The sequence below is a fragment of the Canis lupus genome, chromosome 28 (genome assembly GCF_003254725.2).
Source record: "Canis lupus dingo isolate Sandy chromosome 28, ASM325472v2, whole genome shotgun sequence".
Classification (NCBI taxonomy): Eukaryota; Metazoa; Chordata; class Mammalia; order Carnivora; family Canidae; genus Canis; species Canis lupus.
Genome location: NC_064270.1, coordinates 8,287,871 through 8,315,235, shown reverse-complemented (window position 1 = coordinate 8,315,235; position 27,365 = coordinate 8,287,871). Strand labels below are relative to the sequence as shown.

Genomic DNA, 27,365 nt, shown 5'->3' with positions numbered 1-27,365 from the left:
GGACTCCTATAATTCAGATATTATTCCACTTTACAGAATTGCTGAGTTCCCTACGTCTACCTTTGTGATCTAGTAGTTTTCTTTCCTTCTTCTTTTCAGCTTCATTTTTTCTCTGTAGTTTTATCTTTTGAATCACTGGTTTGCTCTTCTGCTTCGTTCATCTTCATTTTTATGACCTCCCCTTGGGACTGCATCTCAGTTCTAGCATTATTAATTTCAGCCTGACTAGATTTTAGTTTTTTATCTTTAGAGTAAGGGATTCTCTATTGTCTTTGATGCTTTTTTCCAAGCCCAGGTAGTATCTTTATAATTGTTTTAAACTCTAGTTCAGACATCTTACTTATATCTGTATTGATTAAATCAATCCCTGGTTGGGAGTACTATCTCCTGTTCTTTCCTTTGGGGTGAATTTCTCTATCTAATCATTTTGTCCAGAAACAAAAAGAAAAAAGAAAAAAACCCGCACAAAACCAACAATAACAAGAATAGCAAAAACTTCAGGAAGTGTTTCTGGTATATGCTCTGTACACTCTGCTCTTATGTTATGGCTGCTCTTTCACGTTGCTCTGTCCTTTACAGAGGTCCTCCTTGCTTGTATTAGGGAGTATTTGGATCTTTAACTAGGGGTGCTTTGATTTGTTTGTTAAGATAAGCCTCTGTTGTGTTCTCTTCCTCCAACTGTACAGATTTTTTTTTAATCTTCAGATCATAACTCTAGGTGTTCAAAATAGTTGGATCCAGCTGTATTGGAGGGACAAGGCAAGCTCAGGGTTCCCCTATTATACCATCTTAACTCATCTCTGAGAAGATAAGTTTGGAGTTTTTAACTGAAATCCCAGAAAAGCAGAGATCTGAGGGGAGAAAGGAAATCAAAGATTTAGTGGAGATGAGTTGGAGGTGGAAGCACTGGCCAGCAGAGGAAAAAGGAATAATTTTGGATTTAACATGGTCTCTTTCTCCCCAAACACTTCCCGGAGCCCAGGGTTAGCAGGGAGGACCTGTAGCCTCTTTAATATAGACTGGACAGAGATTTTGCATTTTTTCATTTTACTTTGGTTTGATTTCATCCTTGTTGGCTGGAAAGATCAGCAAGGCCGACGTCATCCACAGTTAAAGCCTGTGGAGCTGACCATTCCCATCTCTCACATTATGAGACTTTCTCAATTATATCCTGAGACTCTCAGACTTGCATTTTTCCCTTGATGATTTTATCATTTGTATGGACACTCCTACCACCTGTTTCTTCAACCTGGACTCTGGCAACTTATGAATCTGAATTTCAAGTTGTATTCATTTACTTCTTGTAATTTAAAATATTTACTAAAATAAAAAAAAAGGAAGAAAGAAAGAAACTAATCTGGCCATCCTGTAAAAGAGACTAACTTCTGCTTTCCAAATCTGCTCTATTTTTCAACTTTATTTAGAAACTGGAAGGCTGGCTCTTACTACAGTGACTAGCACCTTGGCAGCCCCAGTTCCTGGTTGGAATGCAAAAATCCTAAATCCCTATCCCTGGCCTTCATTCAACAATTATATATAAATATATAATATATTTCTAAGAGAGAGACTTTACTCTGGTGCAGGCTGGAACCCAGCTTCCACCTAGGATTTCCCAGTGCAATTCAAGAAACTCTTCTTGAGGGGTGCTGGGTGGCTCAGTCAGTTAAGCATCCAACTCTTGATTTATGCTCAAGTCATGCATGACCTGAGGGTTATGAGATTAAGCCCCATGTTGGGCTCCATGCTGGGTGTAGAGTCTGCTTAAGATTCTCTCTCCCTCTGCTCCTCACCTGCCTCCCCCACCCATTCTCTCTCCTTCTCAAAAAAACCCAGAAAACAAAAACAAAAACAAAAAAAAACAAAAAAAAAAAACCCCACACAACAAAACACCCCTTCTTGAGGACCTGCTCAAAGCAAGCCATCCTGAGGGTCTACTGATAGATGCAAAAGCTAGTATATAGGAGCAGGTCAGGAGGGGTACAATCTAGGATGGGCAACAGGCTATAAATGACTGCCATCTAACAGGGTAAAAATGTCACATGCTACATAAGATAACAGTAACGCACACACTATTTGCTCAGGCACAGCATATTCCTCTACTATGGGGCTTCACAGTCCATTAGGAGTAGCAGTGACAGTCACAGAGAGGTCATAATCACAATTGCAGCTACTGAAATCTCTTGGGACAATTACCAAGTGCTATGTTTAGTGTTTTTTCAGATATCCAATCTTATGTCTCTGAATTAGGTGTTATTTCCACTGTTCTCATTTTACAGATGAGACAAACTAAGTCTTAAGGAGATCAAGTACGTTGCTGAAGGCTCCACCACCAGTTAATGGTGGAACAGAGCCTGCTTCCAGAGCCTCACTCTTAACTGCTCCCTCAGCTGCCTGTATAACACATTTCACTATTATGAAAACTCAGAGAAATGGAAGGCCTTCCAAAAATTTTCCCTTCGGAAAGGACTCCTCAAGACAGTACATCTCAGGTTCACCGGAAGGAATGAAAGGCATATCCATGGCCATTAATCAGAAGCAGCAAAGGGCTTATTATAGCCCAGACTTTTTCAGTTTGCAACTGCCAAAGAAACGTTTAGTCATGGGGTTGGAGGATAATAAAATTAAAATGAAACCTTGGGGAAATAATATGAATCACACCTTAAAACTACATATTTTTTAATCTTCTGAAGTCATGATTCTTTACATTTAAAGACAATTACTGGTTAACTAGAAATGAAACATCATGATCACTACCTTTATTCCCAAAGCAATAACTAATTTTTTAGTCCAGATAGGAAGAGATACTTTAGACTTTCTTTGGTTCATTTCCTTTTTTAATTAAAAAGGAAAAGAGAGAGGGAGGAAAAGAAAGAAAGAAAGAAAGAAAGAAAAAGAGTTCCCAGCCCTTTTGCTTGAGGAAATAAAATACAGTATGTTTAAATTGCACTGTGGAGTCTAGATGTGTTTTTACCAGCATAATTTCAACTTCCTCTGAAAACATCTGTAAAAGAAATTACCGATAAAAGCACCCCACAGCAAATTTTAGAGCCAGCCAGAACAAAGTTAGAGATTTATCTACTGCTAGGGCCCCTCTCCTGTCGTGCCCACCTCCTCCTTCCACAGGCTCTTCACTAAGAGGGAAGATGTGGGAAAGGAAATCACACATAGCTTTGAGAAAAGGTTTTGTTGATGATGTCTTCATGATTTTGTACTAAGGGGGAAGGAGGAAGTAGAAAAATAGCACCCAGAATGTTCCTTAAAAGGTTATTAGCAATATTTCTCGTCAAATGCAACTCTGAAAATATTGCACTTAGCTTCTCACAAGGCTCGAGATTTCCATTTGGGTATTTTCCTTCCTGAACTCTATTTTATCAATCACTAGTCAAATCAATCAATCAATATTTATGGAGAACCTGTTCTGTGCAAAGCACTCTTCCAGGTAGAAATGATTACAAAGTTAAACAAGAAGCTTAAAACCTAGATAGAATTCTTAGGAAAAGGTCTGGAACCAGAACAAACAGTTAATTTGGAGGCAAAATAGGGGTAGGGGAGATTGGAGAAGGAAGAATCACTTTTAAGATTTTATACACCATTTTTTCTTTATAAGAAGTATGTATTACCCTTTTAAAAAAAATTTAAGGCCTTAGTCAGGGAGATAATATATAAAAATACAAGGGGATTCAAGTAATGAGTCAGATGACCATAAGCCTACTGGTGTATAGGCGGTTTGCCTGTTACTGTTCAATTTTAGTCGTGTTGATGAGAATACTGGTGTGTTTGACATGCTGAGAGATCTTCAAGAACTATGGACTCCATTCAGTCCCAACACATTTCAATTTCTCTATCCAGGTTTATTTTACTAATGGTGACTTTAAGTTTAAATTTCAGTAGTTTCATGATGAAGAATATACTTTTATAATGCCCACCGGTCTCTAGCACTGCTCAATGTTTGACCACATAATCAGAAATTTCTGGCTTGCTCTGGGATGTATACGCTCATTGCCAAGATTTATGGAATGACATATCTTTCTGATGAATATAGTTGTTTTTCAGATGGATCAGGTTCTCTTATAATGAGCTACAATGATGGAGCTGAAGTTTGATCACCCAGACAAGCCAAGACAGCTGGCAAAATCTTAAAGTGTGATTCTTACTCATGAAAAACTGTGATTCTCTTTTGCAATTATGATTTCAACTTCTTCTAAGTAACTCTCCAAGTCTGTGAGCTTAGAAACCCTTAGAAATGTGAGAATTACATATTCTCCATATGACTCCTGATAAAATATCACCTAATCAGAGAATTATTCCCTCTCTTATTAAAATAGTACCTTTTTCTTCATCTTTATCCTCTATTTCTGTATGTTGATTTAACACATATCATCTGACTATATAATATTTGCTGTCTAATGTGTTTTTCCCTGAATGTAGCAAAGACTACTAGTTCTCCAGTATACACTCTCCCATAGACATAATGCCCTTGAATTTATCTGTGTCTAAGATATTTCAGAATCAAGACTCTATTTCCCAGTTTTCTTTGGAATGAGGTAGTAATGATCATGTAACAAAATTCTGGCCAATGGCATGTTTTGGAAAGTGATGTAGACAACTTCTGGGGTGTGTCCTCTAAAAGGAATACACAAAAATAAAAAATAAAAGTAAAAATAAATAAAAGGAATACGCATGCCATCTTTTCCCCCTCTTCTTCTTCCTGTCATTGAGAACATGGATGAAATGCTGAGCCATCTGGACCATGTGGATAACAGAAATACACCAGAATGACCCTGAGTCCCTGGAGGATGTTTGTAGGGTAAAATTTCTAAATAACCACAGACCATTCTTAAGTGACAAAGAAACATGTCTATCTTATTTAAGCCACTTCTATTTTTGGTCATTGTTAAAGATAGAGAACCTATATCCCAACTACCATACTTCAACAGTGCAGAGATGCTTCTGTTTTTTTTCACTGTTTCTCTAGCTCCTTAACAGTACTGGCACATAGTAGCAGGTGCTTGATAAATATTTGTTAAATAAATGAATTAATAAAAAAATGTTTAAGTGTCATGTCCAGTTTGAGTCTGAGCATCTTTACTTATTTTAACAAATATGCATTACATTGTTTTTGTTTGGTTTGGATTTTTTTTTTGCATCTTCTAATTAAGTTTATTCAGATCTTTGTCTCATTAGTAAAAAAAAAAAAAAAAAAAAAAAAGGATGCACTTCAAACCACTACTGCACAGAGCCTTTTGGTCCCCAAAGTCCCTAATCTGAAAAAACAGTTGAGGAAATCTTTTCAACAAGTTTCAATTACATAGCCATCTGACAGCATTAAAATCAACTAAGTATTAATAATCTGCTTCGACTTCTTCTAAGTATCCCATCCCATAAACTGGCAATAGTTAAGGGTAGAAGCGCATAAGTCATTAACAACTTCAGTCATTTTCTCCATTACATCATGCTATGAACCTGGCCTACACTTTCTCCTGAGAAGGATGAAATGGAAATTGGTTATCCCCATTATCTCTTTGACATACACAAAATCTTGGGAGCTTTGTACTCCATCCTTTCCTTGCATATGACTAAAGTGAACTCAATGTTTACATGTTTAGGAAAAATTTTTCCAATTCTTCCCTGGCAAGTGCTTAGATCTGATTAGTTCCTATCTGCTAGATATTAACTGCTTTGTAAAACTTTCTCATTTTCTCTTTCTCCTCTTCCTCCTCCTCTTTCTCCTGCAAAAAACCTTCCAAGTATTGCAGTTAGGGTTCAACTCATGAGCTACAAGGTTAGATGCCCTAACAGAGAATAGCTTGGTATACTGGGATGGAAAGATTCCCAAAACGGGTGGGCCTTACTTACCAAGGCTTTATAAAATGGCCAGAGTCTTAAGTAGCAGAGGGAATGGAAGAATAACAGGAAGAGGGAATCAGCTCAGGCAAGGGCTTGGAGGCTGGCAGGGTACAGAATAGTACTATTCACAATAGCTTCAAACTGAGAACAACTCAAATGACTATTAATAGTAGAGTAGATAAAGAGTAGGATAGTCATAAAATGGAATGGAATAGTACATAGCAAAGAGAATGCACAAACTACAACTACAGGGATGAACTGCACAATATAATGCTGGGGGAAAGCATACAAAATAGTACCTTCTATGAATTCATTTATATGAAGTTCAAAAATAGGCCAAATGAATGTATGGTGTTAGAAGACAAGACTGGTTACTTTTGGGGGACAGAGAGAGAGAGACTGGAAGATGATACAAGTAAGGCTTGTGGGGTGCTAATTTCCATTTGCTGATTTTGGTACCAGTTACATCACTGTGTTTCCCTTTGTACTGCTTGTATATTTCTCTGTAACTATGTGATGCTTCCGTCCTCAGTCATCAGTCATGATCATCATCATCATCATCATGATTTCAAAGAGTAAAGAGCCAAGAATAGTAAGGACACTTCTCAAAAGAAGTTGTTATACATCCTAATGTTATTGGCACAGTGATGGATAAACTAACCAAAGAGCTAGGTTAGGAGCTCAGAGAAGACTGGTGCATGTATGGAACTTTGATATATGACAAGAGGGGCATGTCAGATTACAGCTAGAAAATGGATACTGATATGAAAACAGATTAAAGTGAAATCCCTGCCTCATACCATATATAAAATCAAGGATTTAAACAGACTAGAGAATTAAATTGTCAAAAATAAAACTCATAGTAGAAAATACAAATGAATACTTTTAGCTTTCAGGTAGAGAAAGTTTTCTTAAAAACAAAAGGCATTGACCATAAAATAAAACTTTAATAAATTTGACTATTTAAATTAAAATTTTGTATATCTTATTGAGAGAAATTTTACCAAAAAAAATTTTAAACTGGGTAAAATATCAGCAATACACGCAAATGAAAATGGATATCAGGAATATACAAAAACTACACATCAATCAGAAGCACAAGCAACCCAATAGAAAATGGGCAAAAGATCTAAGGCATTTCATAGAAAAAGAAACAATGATGGTGCCTTGGTGGCTCAGTTGGTTAAGTGTCCGACTCTTGATCTCAGGTTAGTTCTCAATCTATGGTCATGAGTTTAAGCCCCATGTTGGGCTCCATGCTGGGTGTGGAGCCTATTTTAAAACAAAACAAAACAACACACACACACAAACACAAATAAAAAAACAATGACAATGTGAAGATATGATTAATATTACTAGTGATCAGGAAATACCAAATGAACCTCAGAGAAAAGTTTTTAAACCTGCTTGACTGGCAAAAATAAGTTGGAATATACCAAGTATTAGAGAGGATACAGATTCATAGAATCTTCTATACATCACAGGGGGTGGGGGAAGGGGCAGGGCATATAGTCTAAATTGGTGCAGCCACTTTAGGAAACAGTTTACCACTATCTTCTAAATTGAATACTCACATGCCCTATGTTCCAGCAATTCCACTCCTAGGTATACGTCCAAGAGAAAATTTTAGACGTATGTAACAAGCAACATAGACAAAAAAAAAAAAAAAAAAAAAAGGTCGTGGAAGAACTATTTAAAATAGCATAAACATAAAAACAACCTAAATGCATATCAACAGGAAAATGCCTGAGGAAGCTATGCTATATTTACACAGAGGAATATTATACAGCAATCAAAACAAACTAAAACATATAACAGTATAAATAAAACTTAGAAATATAATGCATGGGAATCCCTGGGTGGCTCAGCAGTTTGGCACCTGCCTTCAGGTCAGGGCATGATCCTGGAGTCCTGGGATAGAGTCCCACAACAGGCTACCTGCATGGAGCCTGCTTCTCCTCTATCTTGTCTCTGCCTCTCTCTATCTGTGTCTCTCATGAATAAATAACTTATTTTCTTTTAAAAAAGAAATATAATGCATAAAAATTTTAAAAATTACACATACTATGCCTTTATGAAAAGTTCAAAACAACTAAAACTAAAAATGCATATTTTTAAATTTAAAATTTATTTTATTTTATTATTTGTTATTTTTTAGTTTTTATTTAAATTCCAGTTTGTTAGCATACAGTCTAATATTAGTTTCGGATGTACAATTTAGTGATTCAACACTTCCATACAACACCTGGTGCTCATCACAAGTGCACTCCCTAATTCCCATCACCTATTTCACCCATCCCCCATCCACCTCCTTTCTTCTAACCATCAGTTTGTTCTCCATTGTAAAGAGTCTGTTTTTTGGTTTGCTTCTCTCTTTTTCCTCCCATGACCATTTTTTATCTTTAAAAGTGCATAGTTTTTAATATTAAGGTGAAAATAATGTGACATACAACTAATTAACTTTTAAAGTATAAAATGCAGTGGAATTTAGTATTATTATATAGTTCTTAAGTATACACATACATGCAACAACCTTGCATACAAAAGAAAGTAAGGGAATGACAGAAATGAGATTCAGGTAATGGTGCCTGGACAGATTAAAACTGGGAGAGCCAAAAGAGGAGGCTAACAGGCTAGGTGTAGGGTTTTCCTAGCCTCAGTTTTAGATGGTGAGTTAGACAGGTCCTCATTTCAATACCAAAAACCAACTATATGAACAAACAAACAGACCAGTCCTTTTTGCTTTACATCAACAGATGCTGCCAACAACCTTTGCAAAGTATAGAAGGCAATTTTCACAAGAGGTGCTTTGAAAACAAAACAGGGAGATTCCTATTCTGTTGAGAAAAATTATGTCACTTTAAATTTTATATGAAGCAATTTCCTTGGGGGAAAATGGCTAAGGCAAGATGCCAGAAGGCCTCTGAAATCAACATTACATTTGGAATAAACCAAATGCGGACTTCAGCAAGAAGAAAGATGGTCAATTTTCTTATGATGGAACACTTTGCCCACTGTAGGCAGAACAATCCTAACTCCTGACAGAAGCCAAATGATAGCCCACCTCCTCCAGGAAGCCTTCTCAGACTATACAAACCCCCCTGCCACTCTTACAGCACTTGGAGACTATCCCACAATTTAGAGTTATTCCCTCAGGGTTCCTAGAGAAAACTTTGTATTTGTAGGGAGATAATTCAGAATTTTCGTCAAAAATTGAGGCTTAAGAATCAAAAGGAAAATAACAGCAGTGTCAAGTACTGTTCTAAGTGCTTTAAAATTAATAACATTTTTATTAACATTTGTTAACATTTAACATAGAACAACCTGTTAATCTTATAACAATCCCAATAAGTAGGTTAAATTATAATCCCCACTTTAGAGGATAGGAAATAGAGGCACAGAGAAGTTAAGTAACTTTCATGAGGTCACAGTGCAAGTAAGTAGAGAGTCAGATTTGAACATAGGCCAGCTGGCTCCCAGCTTACTTAACCACTATGGAGCCTTATACCTCGAATAACTTATCTGTTATAATACAATCAATTCACTCCTTGCCTATGGGTCAGAAACAGTGTTTGGCATCTGGCACAGGGCAGGAGAGTTGGCTTGGGAGCAACCCAGATTCCAGGCCTGGCTGTGAAACTGATACCTGAGTGGACCTAGGCCTTCCTTTCAGCCTCAGTTTCCTTCTCTGTAAAATGAAGAGCTGGAGTTGACAGTCTCCAAGACGCTTCCAGTGCTAATGTTTTATGAGCCTGGGATTGCTGGCTCAATTACTTGAGCCCACTTTGGCCCTTCCTGCTGGGCTCAGTGTCTCTCACTGGCTCCACATCCCATAAATAAGAGAAAAAGAACACAGGAAAATATCCTCCTGAGAGACTGGGAGGGATCTCACGGCTGCTCCATATGCTTTGAAGACCTGGTCGTTAACCAGAGAGAGCTACCTGCCAAGTGAAGGATGGAAAGAAACTAGACGAAGGGGAGAAATGAACTCAACAAAACTTGGCTACATTCAAATTTAAAGGGCACCTCAGAGTACTTAAAGAACTGACAATGTTATTGCAATAAGATGAGCCAGCTTCTTAAAGAACTGAAGATAGGAAAAGCTGTGAAAACTGGAATGGACCAGAGAACACCAAAAAAAGGTGACTGAATATGCACCAACCATGATCATTTACAATCTGGGAAAACTGTGGAACAAATGAAAGATAAGGCATGTGGCCTCCACCATTATTTACCATGAGCTCTGCCAGGGCAGGTGACGTATCAGGAATCCATGTCTCTGGCTTTGGGGTTCAGAATCAGCTGACATTAATAGAGCACCTACTATGTGAAAGGCTGTATCATATATTTTCATCCTATTTTGAGAGATGAGGATCCGGATTCTAGTTCTGTGTCTTCCATTATTAGCTACGTGAATCTGGTTAAATAATTTCCACTGTGGAGGGACTTGTCTACTTTATCCATAAAATGAGGGAGTGAAAAAGGTTATAGAAGATGGGCCTCCCAGCTCGAGAATTCTACAGTTCATGAAGTTATCAAATACTTATTTTATATTTACCTAGAAAAGCATTTGCACTATTTGTTTATATTTCAGACCACTAGAACTTAACAACTCCACTGTGCTGAGCACATTATATATGAATCCAAGAAAAAATCCAATTGTAGCTTTGTTCTTCAGTAGCTCCTCTGATTGTCTTCCACATGGTATGGATCACCAGGATCACCTTGTATGGTTGAGCAGGTGCACCCTGTACAAGAGCACTTGGCCAAGAAGGCTTGTGGAGATGGGGCTAAATTTCATTCTCACCTGTGATATGAGCTTCGTGTACATGAGACTGAGTACAAGCCAAATGGGCATTGTGGGTTTGTGGGTATGTCCGAACTATCCATTGATACTGAGCAAGACTGTGAAGCAATGACCAAGTTTGTATACCAGTTCGTGTTGTATGCAGAACTTATAATTTTACCTTTACTCAAAACATTTCCAGATACCTCCTTTCACCTCTTGTCTGTTTATAAAGCCCCTAATAAAACCAATCCTATCCTTCACAGTCCTATATCAAATTGAGCTAAATCACCTTTAGCTAGGATGCTTGAATGGACTGTTTCTAAAATGCCCATCCAAGCTCAAAGGATGAAGACATTTTGCATAATGGTAACATAAGTGGAAAATGGAGTCTGCCTTTCAAGGTGATTTCTTAGAAAGAGACAACCCTTATTTAGCTGAGCATATCTTAGTCTTTCAACGAAATCTATTTTACTACTTTTATACTTCCAAAGCACAGTAGCTACCAAGTACTTGGAAAAAATACAGAAAAACAAAAACTTTGAGAAAAACATTTGCTAGATTCTGTTCTGGGCTCCTAATGTGTTGTCTCTACAACACACTTAGTACCACTACCAAGTCATTCATTTTGAAGCTCCTCATTTTTCTTGCAACAAAGTAGATGTGCTCTAGTTCACTCACATTCTTTCTCCTTTGTATTGTGATCAACAGCAACTCCAAGACCAATCATTCTGGATTTCCTGAGTCAGTCTCAATTTCAAATATTCTGCCCCTCTGTCCTCTCAACAAAAAGTTCCCAACTTTTTATTTGGAAAAGATGGTCGCCACAATAATGGCATTACCGTCACAAAATATTAGTCATGGCAGAGTCATACCCACACTACAGTGCCCTTATTTGGTATGTGGCCAACAAAAGAAGAACTTGCTGGTCCATCCAGGACATGAGACCATTTTCTTTGGCCCCATTAAAGAGAAAAATAATGAATCTGCTACTAAGCCAGTTTTGGATCACCAATTTAGAACTCAAATGAACATTTCTCTTATTCTAGAAGAGTTTTTCAAGGCTAAGAAATTACTATGTGATGGAAGGGTACATAATCTGGAAAAACTGAAGCCATGGGGTTTTCCAACTGCCAAACTCCCACATGCTGGCTCTCGAGACACATCCACATTCACTGTTAAAGTGTCACTGTTTATAATTTGATGCTAAATTTTCTGAAGCTAGGCTGCTCAACGTGGTATACAGATAAATTGATTCCTTGTTTTATTAAAACACAGGGATAAGATGAAGTAGGTGTTGGTGACAAAAATCACCTAATCTCAAGTTTAAAATGAAGTTATGAAAACTAGGCCAGCCTCACAATGAGGAAACCAAAGGGTCAGGTTTCAGTAAGCAGGTTCCCCTGGATGCTTACAGCGTTTATAGAAAGGAAACAGCTGACTCTGGCTTTGTTTTGCTGCCTCCAGAATAGTTTTGGAATCCCCTTTTCCCCCAGGTACCTCAAGCTGAAGCCTCAGAGCCTGGAGTAAGAAAAGAAAACTTATAATCCTGGGGTCATTTTGTAATGTTTGCCAAGCATCTGAATATACAACCAGCCTCATTTTTTTCCCTCCAACCTCACAACCCTGTGAAGGAGGTGAAAATGGTGGGACTACGGAAAGAAATGTTCCTGAGCAATGTTTTTCATACTTTGGGCAGTTGGTCAGAACCCTCAAAGATCACAGAAAACTTTAAATTAAAATGGAAAAATACTAAACTATGTTTGCACCAGTTTTGGTCATTCTAGCATGATCATGAATAAGCTATAGATTCTGAGTCAGATGTGTGCAGTTTGCTTTGGACTCTGTTCTTGCTTACTTACTTATAAAACTCTCAAAATGTACTTTTAAATTACAGCAATTCAGTGAAAAATTCAAACCTTCGGGCTTGGTTTCCTCCCCCTAGCAGGCTGAGTCATAAAAATAAATCTTAGCCATTTCAAGAGCCAACACACCCCTCACATTAAGAATTGGTATTGTTCCCCACATCTCCCATTTCATCCAAAGGTCACACCCAGATCACATTTGAAGACAGAGAAACAGCTTAAGGGCTCATCCAGCTCAAAGTTTGCACAGTTAATAAGGGAACAGAACCTCTTGCCAAGTTATAGGGATGAGTTACATCAGAATCTTCCAGAGGAACCTCTGAGGAGTGGTTATGAGAATGGGCTTTGGAGACAGCCCAACCAAGGCTGGAGTCCTAACACTGTGTGACCTTGGTCATGTCTGGAAAGCACAGTGCCTAGCATACAGTAAAAGCCCACCAAGTGCTTGCTTTTTTATTGCTATAGGCATTTCAGGGCTTAGCCATTGATGAAGAAGCATCTCTCCTGCGCCCATTCACTACTGCAAGTGCTGGAGAGTGACTACAACGTTCTCTCCAAATCAAGCCTCTAGGAGGCAGTGCTGGGGGAGGTAGAATATTTACTCCACCATAAATCCAGAGTCAAGACTTAAATCAGGAAAATCACAGATTGTTGGGCTTTCAGAGATAAGATGAAATGTGTAACTTATAATGTATTAACATATGCAAATTTTATAGCACACAGCAGGCAGTGAATACATGTCTGCCCTCACTTTTTAAAAAAGTATTTATTTATTTATTTAGAGAGCATGAGCAGGGGAGAGGAACAGGCAGAGAGGGAGAGAAAGAATGTCTAGCAGACTCCACACTGAGCAAGGAGCCAGATGCAGGGCTGGATTCTATAACCCAAGATCATGGCCTGAGCCAAAATCAAGACTCAAACGCTTAACCCACTATGCCAACCAGGCACCCCTATCCTTACTTCGTTTTCAAAGGAACTAAAAATCTCAGCAGTGACCTGCTTAAGGTCATACAACCAGTTAATGGGAGAGCTGGAATTGATACTTAGGTCTTATTTTGGGTGTGTGGGGGAGGATGCTGCCTCAAGTTTATTCCTGATCGTACTGGGGGTCAGATGGTATGAAGAAACTGACCAAATACCTCCCCAACTTAAGAATGATCTCCTCAACACAGCATGCTGACCCTATCCCTTTACTACCAACCCCACCTCTGACCACCACTGAGAAACAGAAGCTAGATCCCCTCTGGTCCATGGTAGAAATCTGTGCCTGTACGGACTACAGGTTCCGAAGGACAGGGACAGAGCTCCAGGATCTTCGAGGAGGGGGCTTCTTTCCTCTGTGGCCCACTGCAGATAAACAGCAGTCTTAGATGCTCCCCTTGTAAACGCAAAACATATGGAAACTTTCCCAGGGGGTTTTGCAATTGAAATGGTCACAGACAAGGAGATCTACAAATGTCCCCTCTTTGTCTTTCAGGACAAGTCTGTGGAGGTAACAAGCATAGGTCTCTGGGTTCACAGGACTGAAAAAGGCCTTTCTGAATAGCAATGGGAAATTCTGATTCTGTCCTAGATATTGCTCAAAGAAAGTGTTTCCAAGCTCCGATGGTCAAAGGGAGGACAGCTTATAAGCCTGCACTGGGTCTGGGAAGGAGAGAAGGAGACATCAGCAGTGAGCGGAAACTGCTTTTCTTTACTTATAATTCAAGGAATCATTCGAGAAATACATATCAGCACTGGCTGAAACTCTGGACTGGGGTCCATGCTGGGGAGGGGTTCACAGGAAAGGACCACCAAGAGGATGTGAAACCTAAGCTCAGGACTAAAGGATGGGTAGAAACTAGCCAGGTAGAGAGGGATGTTCTAAACCAGGGGGAATTTTACTCTACAGGGCCAGATAATAAATATTCTAGTCTTTCCAAGACATATAGTCTCAATTAGCGCTCCCTGACTGTGCTGTTACAAGGAGAAAGCAGCTACAGAAAAATACATGAGTATTAAAAGGAATGAATGAGGCTGTGTTCTAATAATCTTCATTTGTGAACACTGAAATTTCAAATTCATATAATTTTTACATGGCATGAAATAGCATTCTTCTTTTGATTTTTTTGAATGCTTCAAAAATGAGGAACCATTCTTAGCTTGTATTTTAACAGTATGTGCATTAAGGTATATGAGAGGGATTAGTCAAGGCCATTCCTGAGCTAAAAAGATGATAGGCGTTTCTAAACCACAGATTCTCTTAGATCCTCTACCCAGGTCTGGGACTAAAGTGAGAAAAGTGAGCTACCTAGGGCTCAAAATTTAAGGAAGCATTAGTTGATAAGTAGAGAGCTAGCACCAGCCAGATCCTGAGATTGAGTGCCTCCTTAAATGTTACCACTCAGGCACCCTGCTCGTCTCAGCCTAGTTTTGGTCCCACCACTTGTACATAATGAAGTACATTACTGTAAAGTGGTGACCTCCTTAATCAGCCTTGCCTTGGATGCATTCCATGTAATGCACAAGTTTGCAGATGACAATCTGCCATTGCTCTGGGGTGCAGAATTTAGATAATAAGAAAAATGGCCTATATAATACAAGCTCAGGCAGAAGAGGAGTGAGAAACTATGCAGACTGGAGTTCAGAAAGAATTTGGGGGAGAAGGAAGTCAAAAAAATTTGACTTAACCATTGTTGCTAGTAGGGCAAATTTGAAAAAGACGACTGAGAATGAGATCAATGTCCAAAGAAAATACTTAACAAGTTTCACTATGAATTAAAATTGTAAGCCTTCTTTGCTACTTTCTTGACTTGCATTCATTATATCCATGTCCATACCTGTACCTCTATACACACACACACACACATACACACATACGTGAAAATAGACTTACATCCAGAAATATAAAGAATTCAATAATAAAAGAAATTTAAAAATAGGCAAAAGATTTGAATAGGCATTTCTCCAAAGATGTACAAATGGCCAATATGCAAAGGAAAATGTGTTCAACATCATTAGCTATCAGGAAAATACAAATCAAAACTACAATGCAATATTACCTCATATCCATTAGGATGGCTATAACCAAAAAGGCGGACACTAAGAAATGCTGGTCAAGATATAGAAATATTGGAACCCTCACACACTGCTAGTGGGAATGCAGAAAGGTGTGGCTGCTTTGGAAAATAGTCTGGCAGTTCTTCAGAAGGTTAAACACAGTTATAAAACTCAGTAATTCCACTCCTGGATATGTACCCAAGAGAAATGAAGACATATGTCCACACAAACACTTGCATATGGATGTTCACAGCAGTATTATTTATACCAGACAAGAAGTGGAAAGAATCTGATGTCTAACAACTGATGAATAGATAATTAAATGTCATATGTTCATACAATGGAGTATTATTCAGAGGTAAAAAAACAAAGTACCTACACATGCTACAGTAGAGATGTACCTTGAACCTTAAAAATATTATATTGTGTTCAGTACACTGGTATTAAAATTTAAAAATACATTATGCTAAGTGAAAGAAGCCTGTCACAAAAGAGTGCACATTCATATGATGGTCTAGAATAGGGAATAGGGAAACTTAGAGATCAGAAAGTAGATCAGTGGATGCTTCTGGGTGGGGGAGGGGAGACAGCATGAGGAGAATGGAGGCTGATAGCTAGAGGGTATGGGGTTTCCTTATGAAGTAATGAAATGTTCTAAAATTGTGGTGATGGCTGCACATATCTGTGACTAGGTCAAAAACCACTTAATAAAGCTATCAAAATAAAGAAGACTATCAATAAAGTTATCAAAAACAGAAGTAATCAATTTCTCCTTGCCTCCAAAGAGATCTGCTTTAGGGATTCAAAGTATGGGCTCTCCTTATCCTTGAAAGATAATGCAATCTCTGTATTGCTGAAGACTGTTTGAGGGGTGATGGCCTAAATGACTGGGATGGGGCAGGGGCTCAAGGGCTAAATATTGGCTAGGGTTTGGGATTTGGATGCCTGAGCTCTGCAGGACTCATATTTAATATCAGGCTCTGAATGTATCCAGGCCAGCTGCTAGAAAAAAGAACCAATGGATGGAAAACCATATTAGTGTCATAAAGGTCTTCAAGACCAGAAAATGACCCAGCACCACTGTCTGAGAAGAGCTTTTCAGGGAGGGCCCTCTCCTCATGAGTCATGAGTTAGTCTAGTCATGGAAGAATCAGGGGATAGTCACCCCTCACTCCCAATGATGCTTCAGTCCCTGATGCTGGATCCTGTGGTCACTGGAGAAGAAACCTCCACACTACTCCAGAAGGCCTATAAGCCCTCAAGGGGACTTATATTTGAATCAGCACCCAGGGAGGGGACCATGGGAAGAGGAACACTATTATCACACATGACTACAGGAGGTCATTCTATGGGCAGCCCAAATCCCTCCTGCGTAAAAATGCAAAGTGTGCATTAGATCAAGACTCCATCTGATAGTCTTATTCTGGCTTATGGGTTCTGATTCTTTTCAGGCCACATTTTAACCATGGTCCATATCCAGGGATGAGGCCTAATTCTCATTATGCAGGACATCTGGGGAAAAGGAAAAAAACAAGCCTAGTGCTGTTACTGTCCCAGGCTACTGTATGAGTAACAGTGGCCATGAATATATTCACCTTAAATTTAGTGTCCAGGATCAGCATTTTTCATTGTCATTCCATTTTTTGCCGAATCCTAGCCAAAGAGCTGGTAGACAGAGATATGGAAGCAAATTTATCCTAAACTGCCCCCATGCAGCTAATACGAGAAAGCTGTCCAATCACCACAGTGTCAGCCTCTGACAGCCTGTCACATTTTCCACTGATGCACCAGACGTGACTAAACTGTGCAGGGGCTGTCCGTCCGGGATCTGGGTTCCCTTTCACTGTGCTCAGCAGGAAGGGGACAACATCGTCCTGTATCCATGTCACGAACTTGACGTGACCCTTAGAAATGGAAGAGGGGGCCTGGCATGCCACCAAGCCCAGGCTTTTAGTTTTGCCTGCACACCCTGTGAAATTTTAATTATTTCAAAGTCCACATTATACCCAATGTGTAGGGAGACCAAATTTCCAGAGGAGAAAATGAAACATATTGCTGTTTCAGCAGCCACCTACGACAACGCTGGACAGCAGAGCCCAGTGGATATCTGATCATCCCTAAAAGTTACAATTTGCAAGAATAATTTGTTATTGGTTGGTCCCTTGACACATAACTGAGAAAATATGGACTCAAAGACATTTATACTGACAAAGGTATTTATGTTAAGCCACTCAAAATTTTTTCATTGCCTCCTACGTTTAAATTTTCTCTGCAAAAGAGTAGAATAAAATGTGAAGAAGAAAGATATATTTTAGAAGGAAGAAAGGAGGATAAGAGCTAACAACACAGAAGCTGGTTTGACTTTCTAAGTTACAGTTTTTGTAGTCTGATTTTTAAAAAAATGAATAACACTTCATTTTTTCCTATTTTGACACCCATATCCTTTTACAATAAATCCTCTTGCAGATCACAGCAGAGAGATAAATTAAGTGATGGTATGGGAGCTGGTGGCCCGTCTGCCCTGGCCACCCTCCCCTCCTCCATGCTCCATTCTTCAGTGTACATGGGACTCCGCTTACATGAATGATTCCAGCACAGGCAGGAACTTCTGGTCCTTCATCTTCAGAATAACTCTTAAGTACCCTAAACTCCCCAAAATTCAGGCAGGGAGAGAGTTTTTTTTAGAAGGAAAAACACTCTTAGCCTACTTTCAACCTGGAGACTTGAGCCACACCTGCCAAAATATACCCTCTTACCCTCTTGTTAAGCCAATAAACGTAGAGCAGGAGAATAAGGAGTGTGGCTGTAACTGGATAAGAGATAGGATTTTCATTTCTCACAAGCAGGGGGAGGAGGATACCAATATGGTTAGTCAGTCAGCAAGCATTAATCCTCATTAACATCTTCCATTCTTCCTGCACAGCTGTGCAAACATAAATTAATTGGGTCATTTTGACGAAGCATACATGAAAAAAATTTCAGTGTGAGGCAGAGGAACTAACTGGACACAACACATTCTTTAAATGTGTAGGAAGGAAAAAAAAATGTGTAGGAAGGACTATACAAGCTACCACATCATAAACTGAGAGACATACATTCAAATTCACCTCACCATAAACTCCCCTATGGGAGAAGCTCCAAAGAACAGAAGGCGGTGGGCACGTGTTCATGACAAAGCATGTAATAAATTGCCAGAGTGAGAACAGTGGCTCCCACTCCTTGCCAGATACTGTGCTGTCAACTTCACATGGCCATTTCATTTAATCCCCTAATATTATGATTACTTCCAGTTTACATATAAGGTAATTAGAAACAAAGAGGTCAAATAACTTGCCTGAAATCACACCTGGCCATAAATGGTGAAGTCACTGTGGTCGACTTTCAGTTCAGGCAGGCTGACTCCAGAGACCATGTTCCTAAGATGACACTGTCCTGTTTTTCACATACTTGGCATTATGCTTGCATCATGGAGAGTAGGAAAATGGTATGGCCACTTCCTGTCCTTAATAAATTTATAATCTGATTGGGGAACCAGGATGGCTACATGTGAAATGATCAGGAACGGGAGCACTGTACTAGGGTCTGCTTTGTTCAGGTGAAGGAAGCTGCTTATAGGAGTTGGAGGAAGTGGCTATAATTTATCTGTGCAATTTTGAGAAAGATTTCTACCAGACTCTATGCTAAAAACTGAGATACTGAGAGAATACTATACTTTAGAAATTACGGAGTCATTCCTGCCATGGTATGGTTAGAATATTCAAAAAGGGCTCTCCCTTTCAGAACTCTCCCTTCAGAAAGGAGTGGACCATCAATCCATTCCCCAGCTTCATCTTAAGTGTTAATAAATTTGCCCACAGCCTCCTGCAAACCCGTCAGAAAGGAGAAAGGACTTCCTGGAGTTCACTCTGACTGAGGTGTGGCAACCTCTCCCAGCCTCCAGAGACTAAGGGAGGATGATTTGCATCATCTCTTTGGTTCTTTTCACTGGAAATTACCCATCCCAGGGCCTCTGGCTGACAGAAAGGGGCTGAGTGGAGCTAGGGATCCGTGAGCTTTCTCAGGAGAAGTGGCAATGCTCCAGAAAGTGGAGGAGTGAGTATGGTCACGCCAGAAATTATTCTGCAATTACTTACAGCAGGCTCATGACCCTTGTGCCTGAGTAAGGGGGAAGGGGTGGGACATGTGGCCTGTGATAACGGTTCTCAATCAATCAGCTTACATTCTCTTTGCTGCATTTAAATTTCTGTTGCATTCTTAACATTCAACTTCAGGTGTGCATGAATTTTTTAAATTCCTGCATTTTTAATTGGGAAGACACATTACTGTGATGAGCTCCTTTCTCTTTGTGTGGATAATTTAGCCAGAAGGGCTGGGGAGCCTGCGTGTCATTGACATCACCTTGCTTGTAACTCAGGTTTTATGAGGAATAAGGTGAAGTGGTAAAAACGAATCAGCCGACACTTGCTGGGTGAATGGTAGGTTCAATGCACAGAAAGAAGGGCTTGTCAGTCATCACTTTTCAGGCAGGCTTTCAGCTCAACCCTGCCACTCCTGAGAACCCAAGCAGTGTCAGGGACTTTAAGACAGTAAATATTCCCCAAATGTCCTGACCAAAGAGCAAAGAGCTCAGTTAAAGCTCCTGGACAGTGGTTCTCAACTCCATAGAATCATAGAATCACCAGGGAAACTCTGAAAAAACATTCATGTTGTACCCTACCCTACTGATTCTGATTCAGAGGGTCTAGAGTGGGGCCTGGACACTGTGGTTCTAGTACAGAACCAGGGTTAGAACTGCCACACTGAACACAGCTAAATCCATTAAGCATCAGTGAGTATGGCTACTCAATCAACAGACACTGAAATGAACATAATTCTTCTGTTCCTTTAAAAGCTTACTCTCAATTTTCTTTTTCTGGATCTTGAGAAACTAAGAGTCTAGGCTCCTTGGATTACAATCCTTAGTTATACCACTTAGCAGTTAACTAACCTTGGACAAGGTACGTCTCAGGGGAGACTCCATTTTCTTAGAAAAACAATGGGGTTAATACTCATACCAGTATCCGAGGATAGCTGAGAGGATTGCATCAATAATGTAAATTATGTAACCCAACGTCTGGCACATGTAAAATGCACAGTAAGTATTAATTACCATGACTGATGATGATGATAGTAAAAATATACCAGTTGTGTTCCAATAAAAATAATGTTTTTCTGAACTGGGTATTTATTCACAAGGCCAGGTTTCAAAGAATTGTGAAATGCTAAAATGTGAGAATTAGACATTTAGCATATCTTTCAATTATGAATATAGGCAACAAGCCTCAGCAGTAGGAATAGCATCTGTGATCTTGTCACCAATAGAAATCACAGATATTTCCATATATTACAGTCATGGTCAAATCCCTAAAAGAGTATTTATATTCAGGGTGACCAACTACCCTGGTCTGGCCAGGACTAAGGGGCTTCCCTGGATGCAGGATTTGCAGTGCTAAACTGGCAAAGCCCCAGGGAAACCATTCCCTACTGATATTCCTACTACTTTGAAATTACAGTAGTTATCGCCTTACTGAATGCCACTGTTTAATGTGTTAATAAGGAAGCACCTACCATATATCACAATTTCAAACAATATCTTGGTAAATGTACATATGGCCACATAATCTGTGTCCTCGCTAACATTTTATATTTCATTTGATGCATTTAAAAGCATTCTTCTGAGTCCAGAGGCTTCACTGAATTGCCAAAGGGGTCCATGGCACAAAAAAGACAAAAAGGGAAGAATGTGGGAATACTGGTTGGAAAATGGAGGAAACCAGATTTTTACTTCTTTTAGGCCCTGCAACCTAAAAACATAGGCATGTACCTCCAAAGGACATGACTAGATAATCAGTCAATGGAGCTTCTTTCCCACTATCAGGAGTCTGTCTTATAATCTTACATACAGTAACTAGGGAATCTCCCTAATTTCTGCACTCCTGATGACATATATATGTATATTTAGTTACTTAAATCGTTGCAAAGTTAACTCAATCTTAACAGCTATCAATTGGAGTATCTGTTAGGTCTATTAGTTTCCAGTAACTACAAATGCTTCCCCTAAGAATCACAATTTGACAGAACTTAAAACTTTCCATGAACTAAAACAATGGAAAATTGGATTTTTAAAGATCAAGTTTAAAGATGTGGTCAAAAAGAAACTTTAACTCTTACCCGATACCACTGGGCTTCTGACAGGCACTGGCTCCCATCTTGCCTAATTGCCACCACTGGCAGCTGTTCCAGAACTCTCCCACGGGGTAATAAGGGACCACTTCTCTTCTGATCGATGTAACTGTAAGCTTCCAGCCCAATGTGACCAGAAGGCAGAGTTCTCATGATTGCCCTTGTCCCAGTATACACAGATTTCTTTACTTCTCTGTCATTTTTACAAAATCTCCTCACTAACAAAGTGGATCTCTCCTTTTTGTTTTTTAAAAAATCTTCTACATCTTCACCATTATCAGGGAAGTCTTCAAAATGGCTCAGAAAGGTCTTGGCAGGTGGACTGTTAGTTAGGTCCTCCCTGCGAAAGCTGTCACTTGAACATACCACACTGTCCCTTTGGCAAGAATCTTCAAAGCACAAGTATTTGTCATCCAAGGCATCATAATCATCACACTGCAGCTGTCCATTCTCATTATCACAGTTTTCAGCCAATTCCATGAGTTTACAGGTATATGCCACGTAATTTTTCTTTTGCTCCCCGCCAAAACCAGATGACAGTGGCACACAGTTTCCACAGTCATCCAATATCAAGTCACCTGACAGGGTACAGAAAGTGTCAGACATCCTTCTGTCAACTTTATAATTAAAGATTTGAAATGCTGCTTTGTTGCTGTCAGGGTGCGCCTGGCCAGTATCTACAATGGCTGACTGACTTCCTAAGGTACTAAAGTCCATTAGGCCTGTAGGCCTAAAGTCCATGGGAGGTCTGTTGACTTCCAGTTGAATTCCAGGGAATACCTTTCTTTCCAGTGAGGATGAGATTCCAGTTTCTAAACATGGGTCTTCCTCCATGACAGAATTGCACGTGTCATAAGACTGGCTCTGAGGAAGGACGCACTGGCGGTTTGTCAGGATGTTGTTATGGTTAATGTTAAGGTTTTTCACAGAAACTGGTGTGCTTTCCGTCCAGCACTCTTCATTGCTGTTCTCATCACTTGCTATTTTCTCCCTTGCTATGGAGAGAATTTTGGGCAAGTTGCTTCCAGAAGATTCTTCTTTAAGCTTGTTCATCCACGGGATGGTAGAAGTCTGCTCACTCTGCTTGACACTATGTGCCTTTGGAACACTGATGTCTGAGACCTTTTCACTACTTTCATCTACAGCCGATGGAGCAAATGTCACTTTTCTTTGAGTCACAGGTGTGAGAACAGAAGCTGCCATTCCTTCAGAAGTCATCCTGACCCACACACACAGGTTTTAGCTATTGCTGTCTCTCCTCCCTGGCGATCATGTCAAGATTTTTATAAAACAACTTATTGTTAAAATAATCTCAGATATACAAGTCCTCTGAGAAGCACTGTGACAATTTCTTTGATTCGGGTGCATTAAGAGCCAAATATATTTCCCTAGTTGTCACTTCCTGTCATGTGCAATACGTTTTTCTAGACCAGGGTTTCAAGGTGGTAGTTCAACTTTCTTTACTCTGTTAGTTGAAGGAATTCTTTTTGAGATTTTTACTGGGGATTGCATTCTGTAAATTCTGATCACTGACTTACTAATGTTTTAAAAATCCAGTTTGAATGTTTCCTGTAAGAAAAAGACATGATGTCAAACACTGTGACATGAAATAAATTTTTAAAACTGAACTCATAATTCTAAGCTAACACAAAATATGAACTAATTTTGAGGAAGGAGCTTTGCAATCTTATAGTTACTTTTAATGTTTTAGGTATTTATTTTTCTGATTTAATATTTCAGAAATTCTGTTTCCAGACAAAGTGAAGTCATAACAGAGACCAGAATTATCCCCCCACCTTAAACAACTGAAAAAAATCATTAAAAAAAAGGTTTTTACATATTGAACAACAGGTAACACAGAATAGTGATTCCTGAAATAAGAAAAAAACAAAATGAGATGAGTCCTATAAATGCCCTAATTTACAGCTTGAGAGTTTTTAGTCTACAAGGGAGGAAAGGGGAACTCAGGTTGAACCCAACAGAGTGCTGATATAAAGAAAAAAATTAAGAGTTCAATAAGCCCATAAAAACTGGAGAAAGAAGACAAATTAAATGGAGAGAAGCAAAAATAAGAATGGCAGCAGGCTTCTCATGAGGAACAATGCCATGGGGAGAAAAGTGGGGTGGATGGGCGAAATAGGAAATGGGGATTGAAGAGTGTACTTATAATGATGAACAAATAAAATAAAATAAGAAACAATACAACCAGATGAGAGTGGAGTAAATCTTTAAAGTACTAAAAGAAAAAATACTGCCAACTTAGATTTCTATGCTCAGCAAAAATATCTTCTGAAAACAAAAATAAAATAAAAACTTTCTAGACATACAAAAGCTGAAAGAATTCATCACCAGCAAATTTGCCTATAAGAAATGGTAAAGGAGGGGCAGCTCCAGTGGCACAGCGGTTTAGCGCTGCCTGCAGCCTGGGGTGTGATCCTGGAGACCCGGGATCAAGTCCCACATTGGGCTCCCTGCATGGAGCCTGCTTCTCCCTCTGCCTGTCTCTCTCTTTCTCTGAATAAATAAAATTAAAAAAAAAAATGGCAAAGGAAGTACTTTAGGTAGAACAAAAATGATACCAGATAGAAATCTGGATCCATGCAAAAGAATAAAGAGTATGGAAAATGTTATTAAATATGTGTGTAAATACAATTTTTCTTATTGTAAACCACTTAAGACAGCTGATCTTTTAAAACAAAAATAATAATAATGTATTGTGGCGTTTCTAACAAATGCAGAAGAAAAATAAATGACAATAATAACACAAGGTCAAGAGAAGAGAAAAGAAAGTATATTGTTGTAAGATTATTTTCTACATTAATTGGTATAATTATACTTAAAAGCAAGCTGTTGTAAGTTAAAGATGTATATTGTAAGCCCCAACACAACCACTTTAAGAAAAAATACAGGTAATAAGTCAAAATATTAGAATCATAAAAAATTTCAAGTAATCAAAAGGTAGAAAAAAAGGAAAAGATGAACAAAGAATAATGTGGCAAATGTGACTGTGTACTCCCTCTGTTTCCTTTGAATAAGAAATTATTGGTGAATAATTATAAATTATTCTATAATTTATATATATTCTAATTTCTTTTTTTTTTTTAAAGATTTTATTTATTTATTCACGATAGACATAGAGAGGCAGAGACACAGGCAGAGGGAGAAGCAGGCTCCATGCAGGGAGCCTGACATGGGACTCGATCCCGGGCCTTCAGGATCGTGCCCTGGGCCAAAGGCAGGCGCGCTAAACCGCTGAGCCACCCAGGGATCCCCTTCTAATTTCTTATAAGAAATTATAAGGTGAATATAAGTGGACATAAAAAAATTCAATAAATTCGATTTATGAAAAGCATTATGAAAAATGAATTCAGTTTATCTTTATTCTCCAAATTATTGAACCCTGTTCTATACTGGGAAATGTATAATGGGCTAGATATACAAGACCTGCTTGCAAGTCTATTGAGAGGGAGAACTGAACAAATGTCAATTCAGTATGGCAAGTGTAATTATCAAGGATATACAAGTCACTATGAGACTATGGTTGCACATCACAAGTATACTATTCCTTTGTAGATAAAGCTGTCCTTTCCAAGAAAATTGATGAGCATTCATGTTCTGCTGTTAACACCAGATTTGACCTATCTTTGCCCTTTGCCACACAGGTGTCCCTCCTCCCCTTGCTTCTCTCTTTTCCTGTTATCCCGAAGAAGTAGCAATCCCTCCTCCCTTACATATATGCCCCTCAAGTGCAATCACCTGCTCTAGCATATGCAGTCTTCACAACTATCTTAAAAAAAAAATCAGAGGTGGGCAGCCCAGGTGGCTCAGCGGTTTAGCGCTGCCTTCAGCCCAGAGCCTGATCCTGGAGACCCAGGATTGAGTCCCATGTCAGGCTCCCTGCATGGAGCCTGATTCTCCCTCTGCCTGAGACTCTGCCTGTCTCTCTCTGTGTCTCTCATGAATAAATAAATAAAATATTAAAAAAAAAATCAGAGGACACCAGATACTTCACAGGGAGTCAATCGGCCCACAGTGAGCAGCAATGTACTGATTCAACTTAAGCCTTCCACCTTTCACATCCTCCTCCCAGCTTGGTTTCTTTTTTATTTTCTTTGGGGAAAAAAAATGCCTCTATTATTTTTGGAGATATATGCTCAGTGTAAACCAACTCAAATGATGCAGAAAACACAAAGAAAAAAAATTTTCAACTTAACATAAATCCCACTATCCAGAGATAACCACTATTAATAGTTTGAGGAAATCCCTTTCAGAAGGCTCCCTATGCATCAACACACAGAGATATAGTATATAATTACACAAGCACCAGATCATGCTGTATATCCTGCTTTACACCTGTTTTTTTTTTTTTACAAATTCAATTCATGAACAGCTTTTCATGCCAAGAACTACATAGATAATTTTATTTTTTTTATTTTAAAGATTTTCATTTCATTTCATTCTCACTCAACCCTACAAGATAGCATGATGGTTTTAAAATATGTCCACAAATTCTCTGATACTCCTTTCAAAAAGTGGAGCCTAACTGTCTTCCCCTTGCAATGTGGGCTGTACGTAGTGACTTCCAACACACAGAATACATACATTTTGAGAATAGATCATAAAAAGTTATAAAATCATTGGGGTTTCCTCCTTGCTCTTCCTCTCATTTGCTCTGGGGGAAATCAGCTGCCATGTCAAAAGCAGAGTTCCAGGGGGCAAGAACCACTGGAGTGAGTCATCTTGGAAGGGGATCCTCCAACACCAGTCCAGGCTTCACATGACTGCAGCCATGGTCTACATGTCTACATATTGATTCTAACCTCATGAGCAAGCCTGAACCAGAAGCACTCAGCTCCCAAATTCCTGAACCACAGAAAATGTGAGATAATAAATGTTTATTGTTTCAAGGCACCGTTCTGAGGTAATTTGTTGCACAGCAAGCGAAAACTAATATGGATCAGTTCTATCGTTATCTACATTTGACAGATTAGAAACCAAAGCAGAAAGAAGCTAGGTCACTTGCTAAAGATCACCCTGCTGGAAAATGATGGAGCAGGATTCAAACCCAATAACCTGATTCCAGAATCTATGCTCTTTATTATAGTTAGGATGCTTTCTTGCTACCTAGTCTGAAACCTCATGGGTTTGAATTCCTAATGTCCACTGGCTGCAGAGATTCATGGCTTTTGGGAGGATCCTCTTTTATTTCAGTTTTGTCTCTGGAAGGCTGAGATCTTTGTTTTGCCTCCAGCTGTAATTAAGACCAAGGACTGAAGACTGCAGCTCAGGTCATTCTTTTATTAACCAAATTCCTATCAAGTACAAAAATAAATGAGGCAGAATCTGTCCTTGATCTCTTTATAAGCTAATAAATCATCAGGTAAAGTACAGTGCAAATAGGGCTATAATCTGGGTTAACACAGAGAAAAGAGCACCTAAATCAGATAGTGGGGACAAGGTGGAAGTTATTGCCAGGGAGGATTTCCTGGAGAAGATGATGATCTAGCTGAAAGATAAGAAGGAATTAGCTAGATAAAGAGGTGGGGTGGACTTTTTAGAAAAGAGCAAATGTGGATTCTCATAGAGAAAAACAGTAAGACATTGGC

The 27,365-nt window shown here is 39.0% G+C and overlaps 1 protein-coding gene across 6 annotated transcripts in view; it reads right to left on the bottom strand.

Moving 5' to 3' along the window:
* Window positions 1–27,365, bottom strand: part of PLCE1 (phospholipase C epsilon 1) — a 321,105-nt gene that overhangs the window by 254,814 nt on the left and 38,926 nt on the right. For all 6 annotated transcript variants that reach the window (XM_035708087.2, XM_035708091.2, XM_035708088.2 and 3 more), the window contains exon 2: window positions 21,748–23,328. In XM_035708087.2, the coding sequence (XP_035563980.2) occupies window positions 21,748–22,977 (1,230 nt within the window). In that variant the 5' untranslated portion in view covers window positions 22,978–23,328. The remainder of the gene's footprint in view (window positions 1–21,747; window positions 23,329–27,365) is intronic.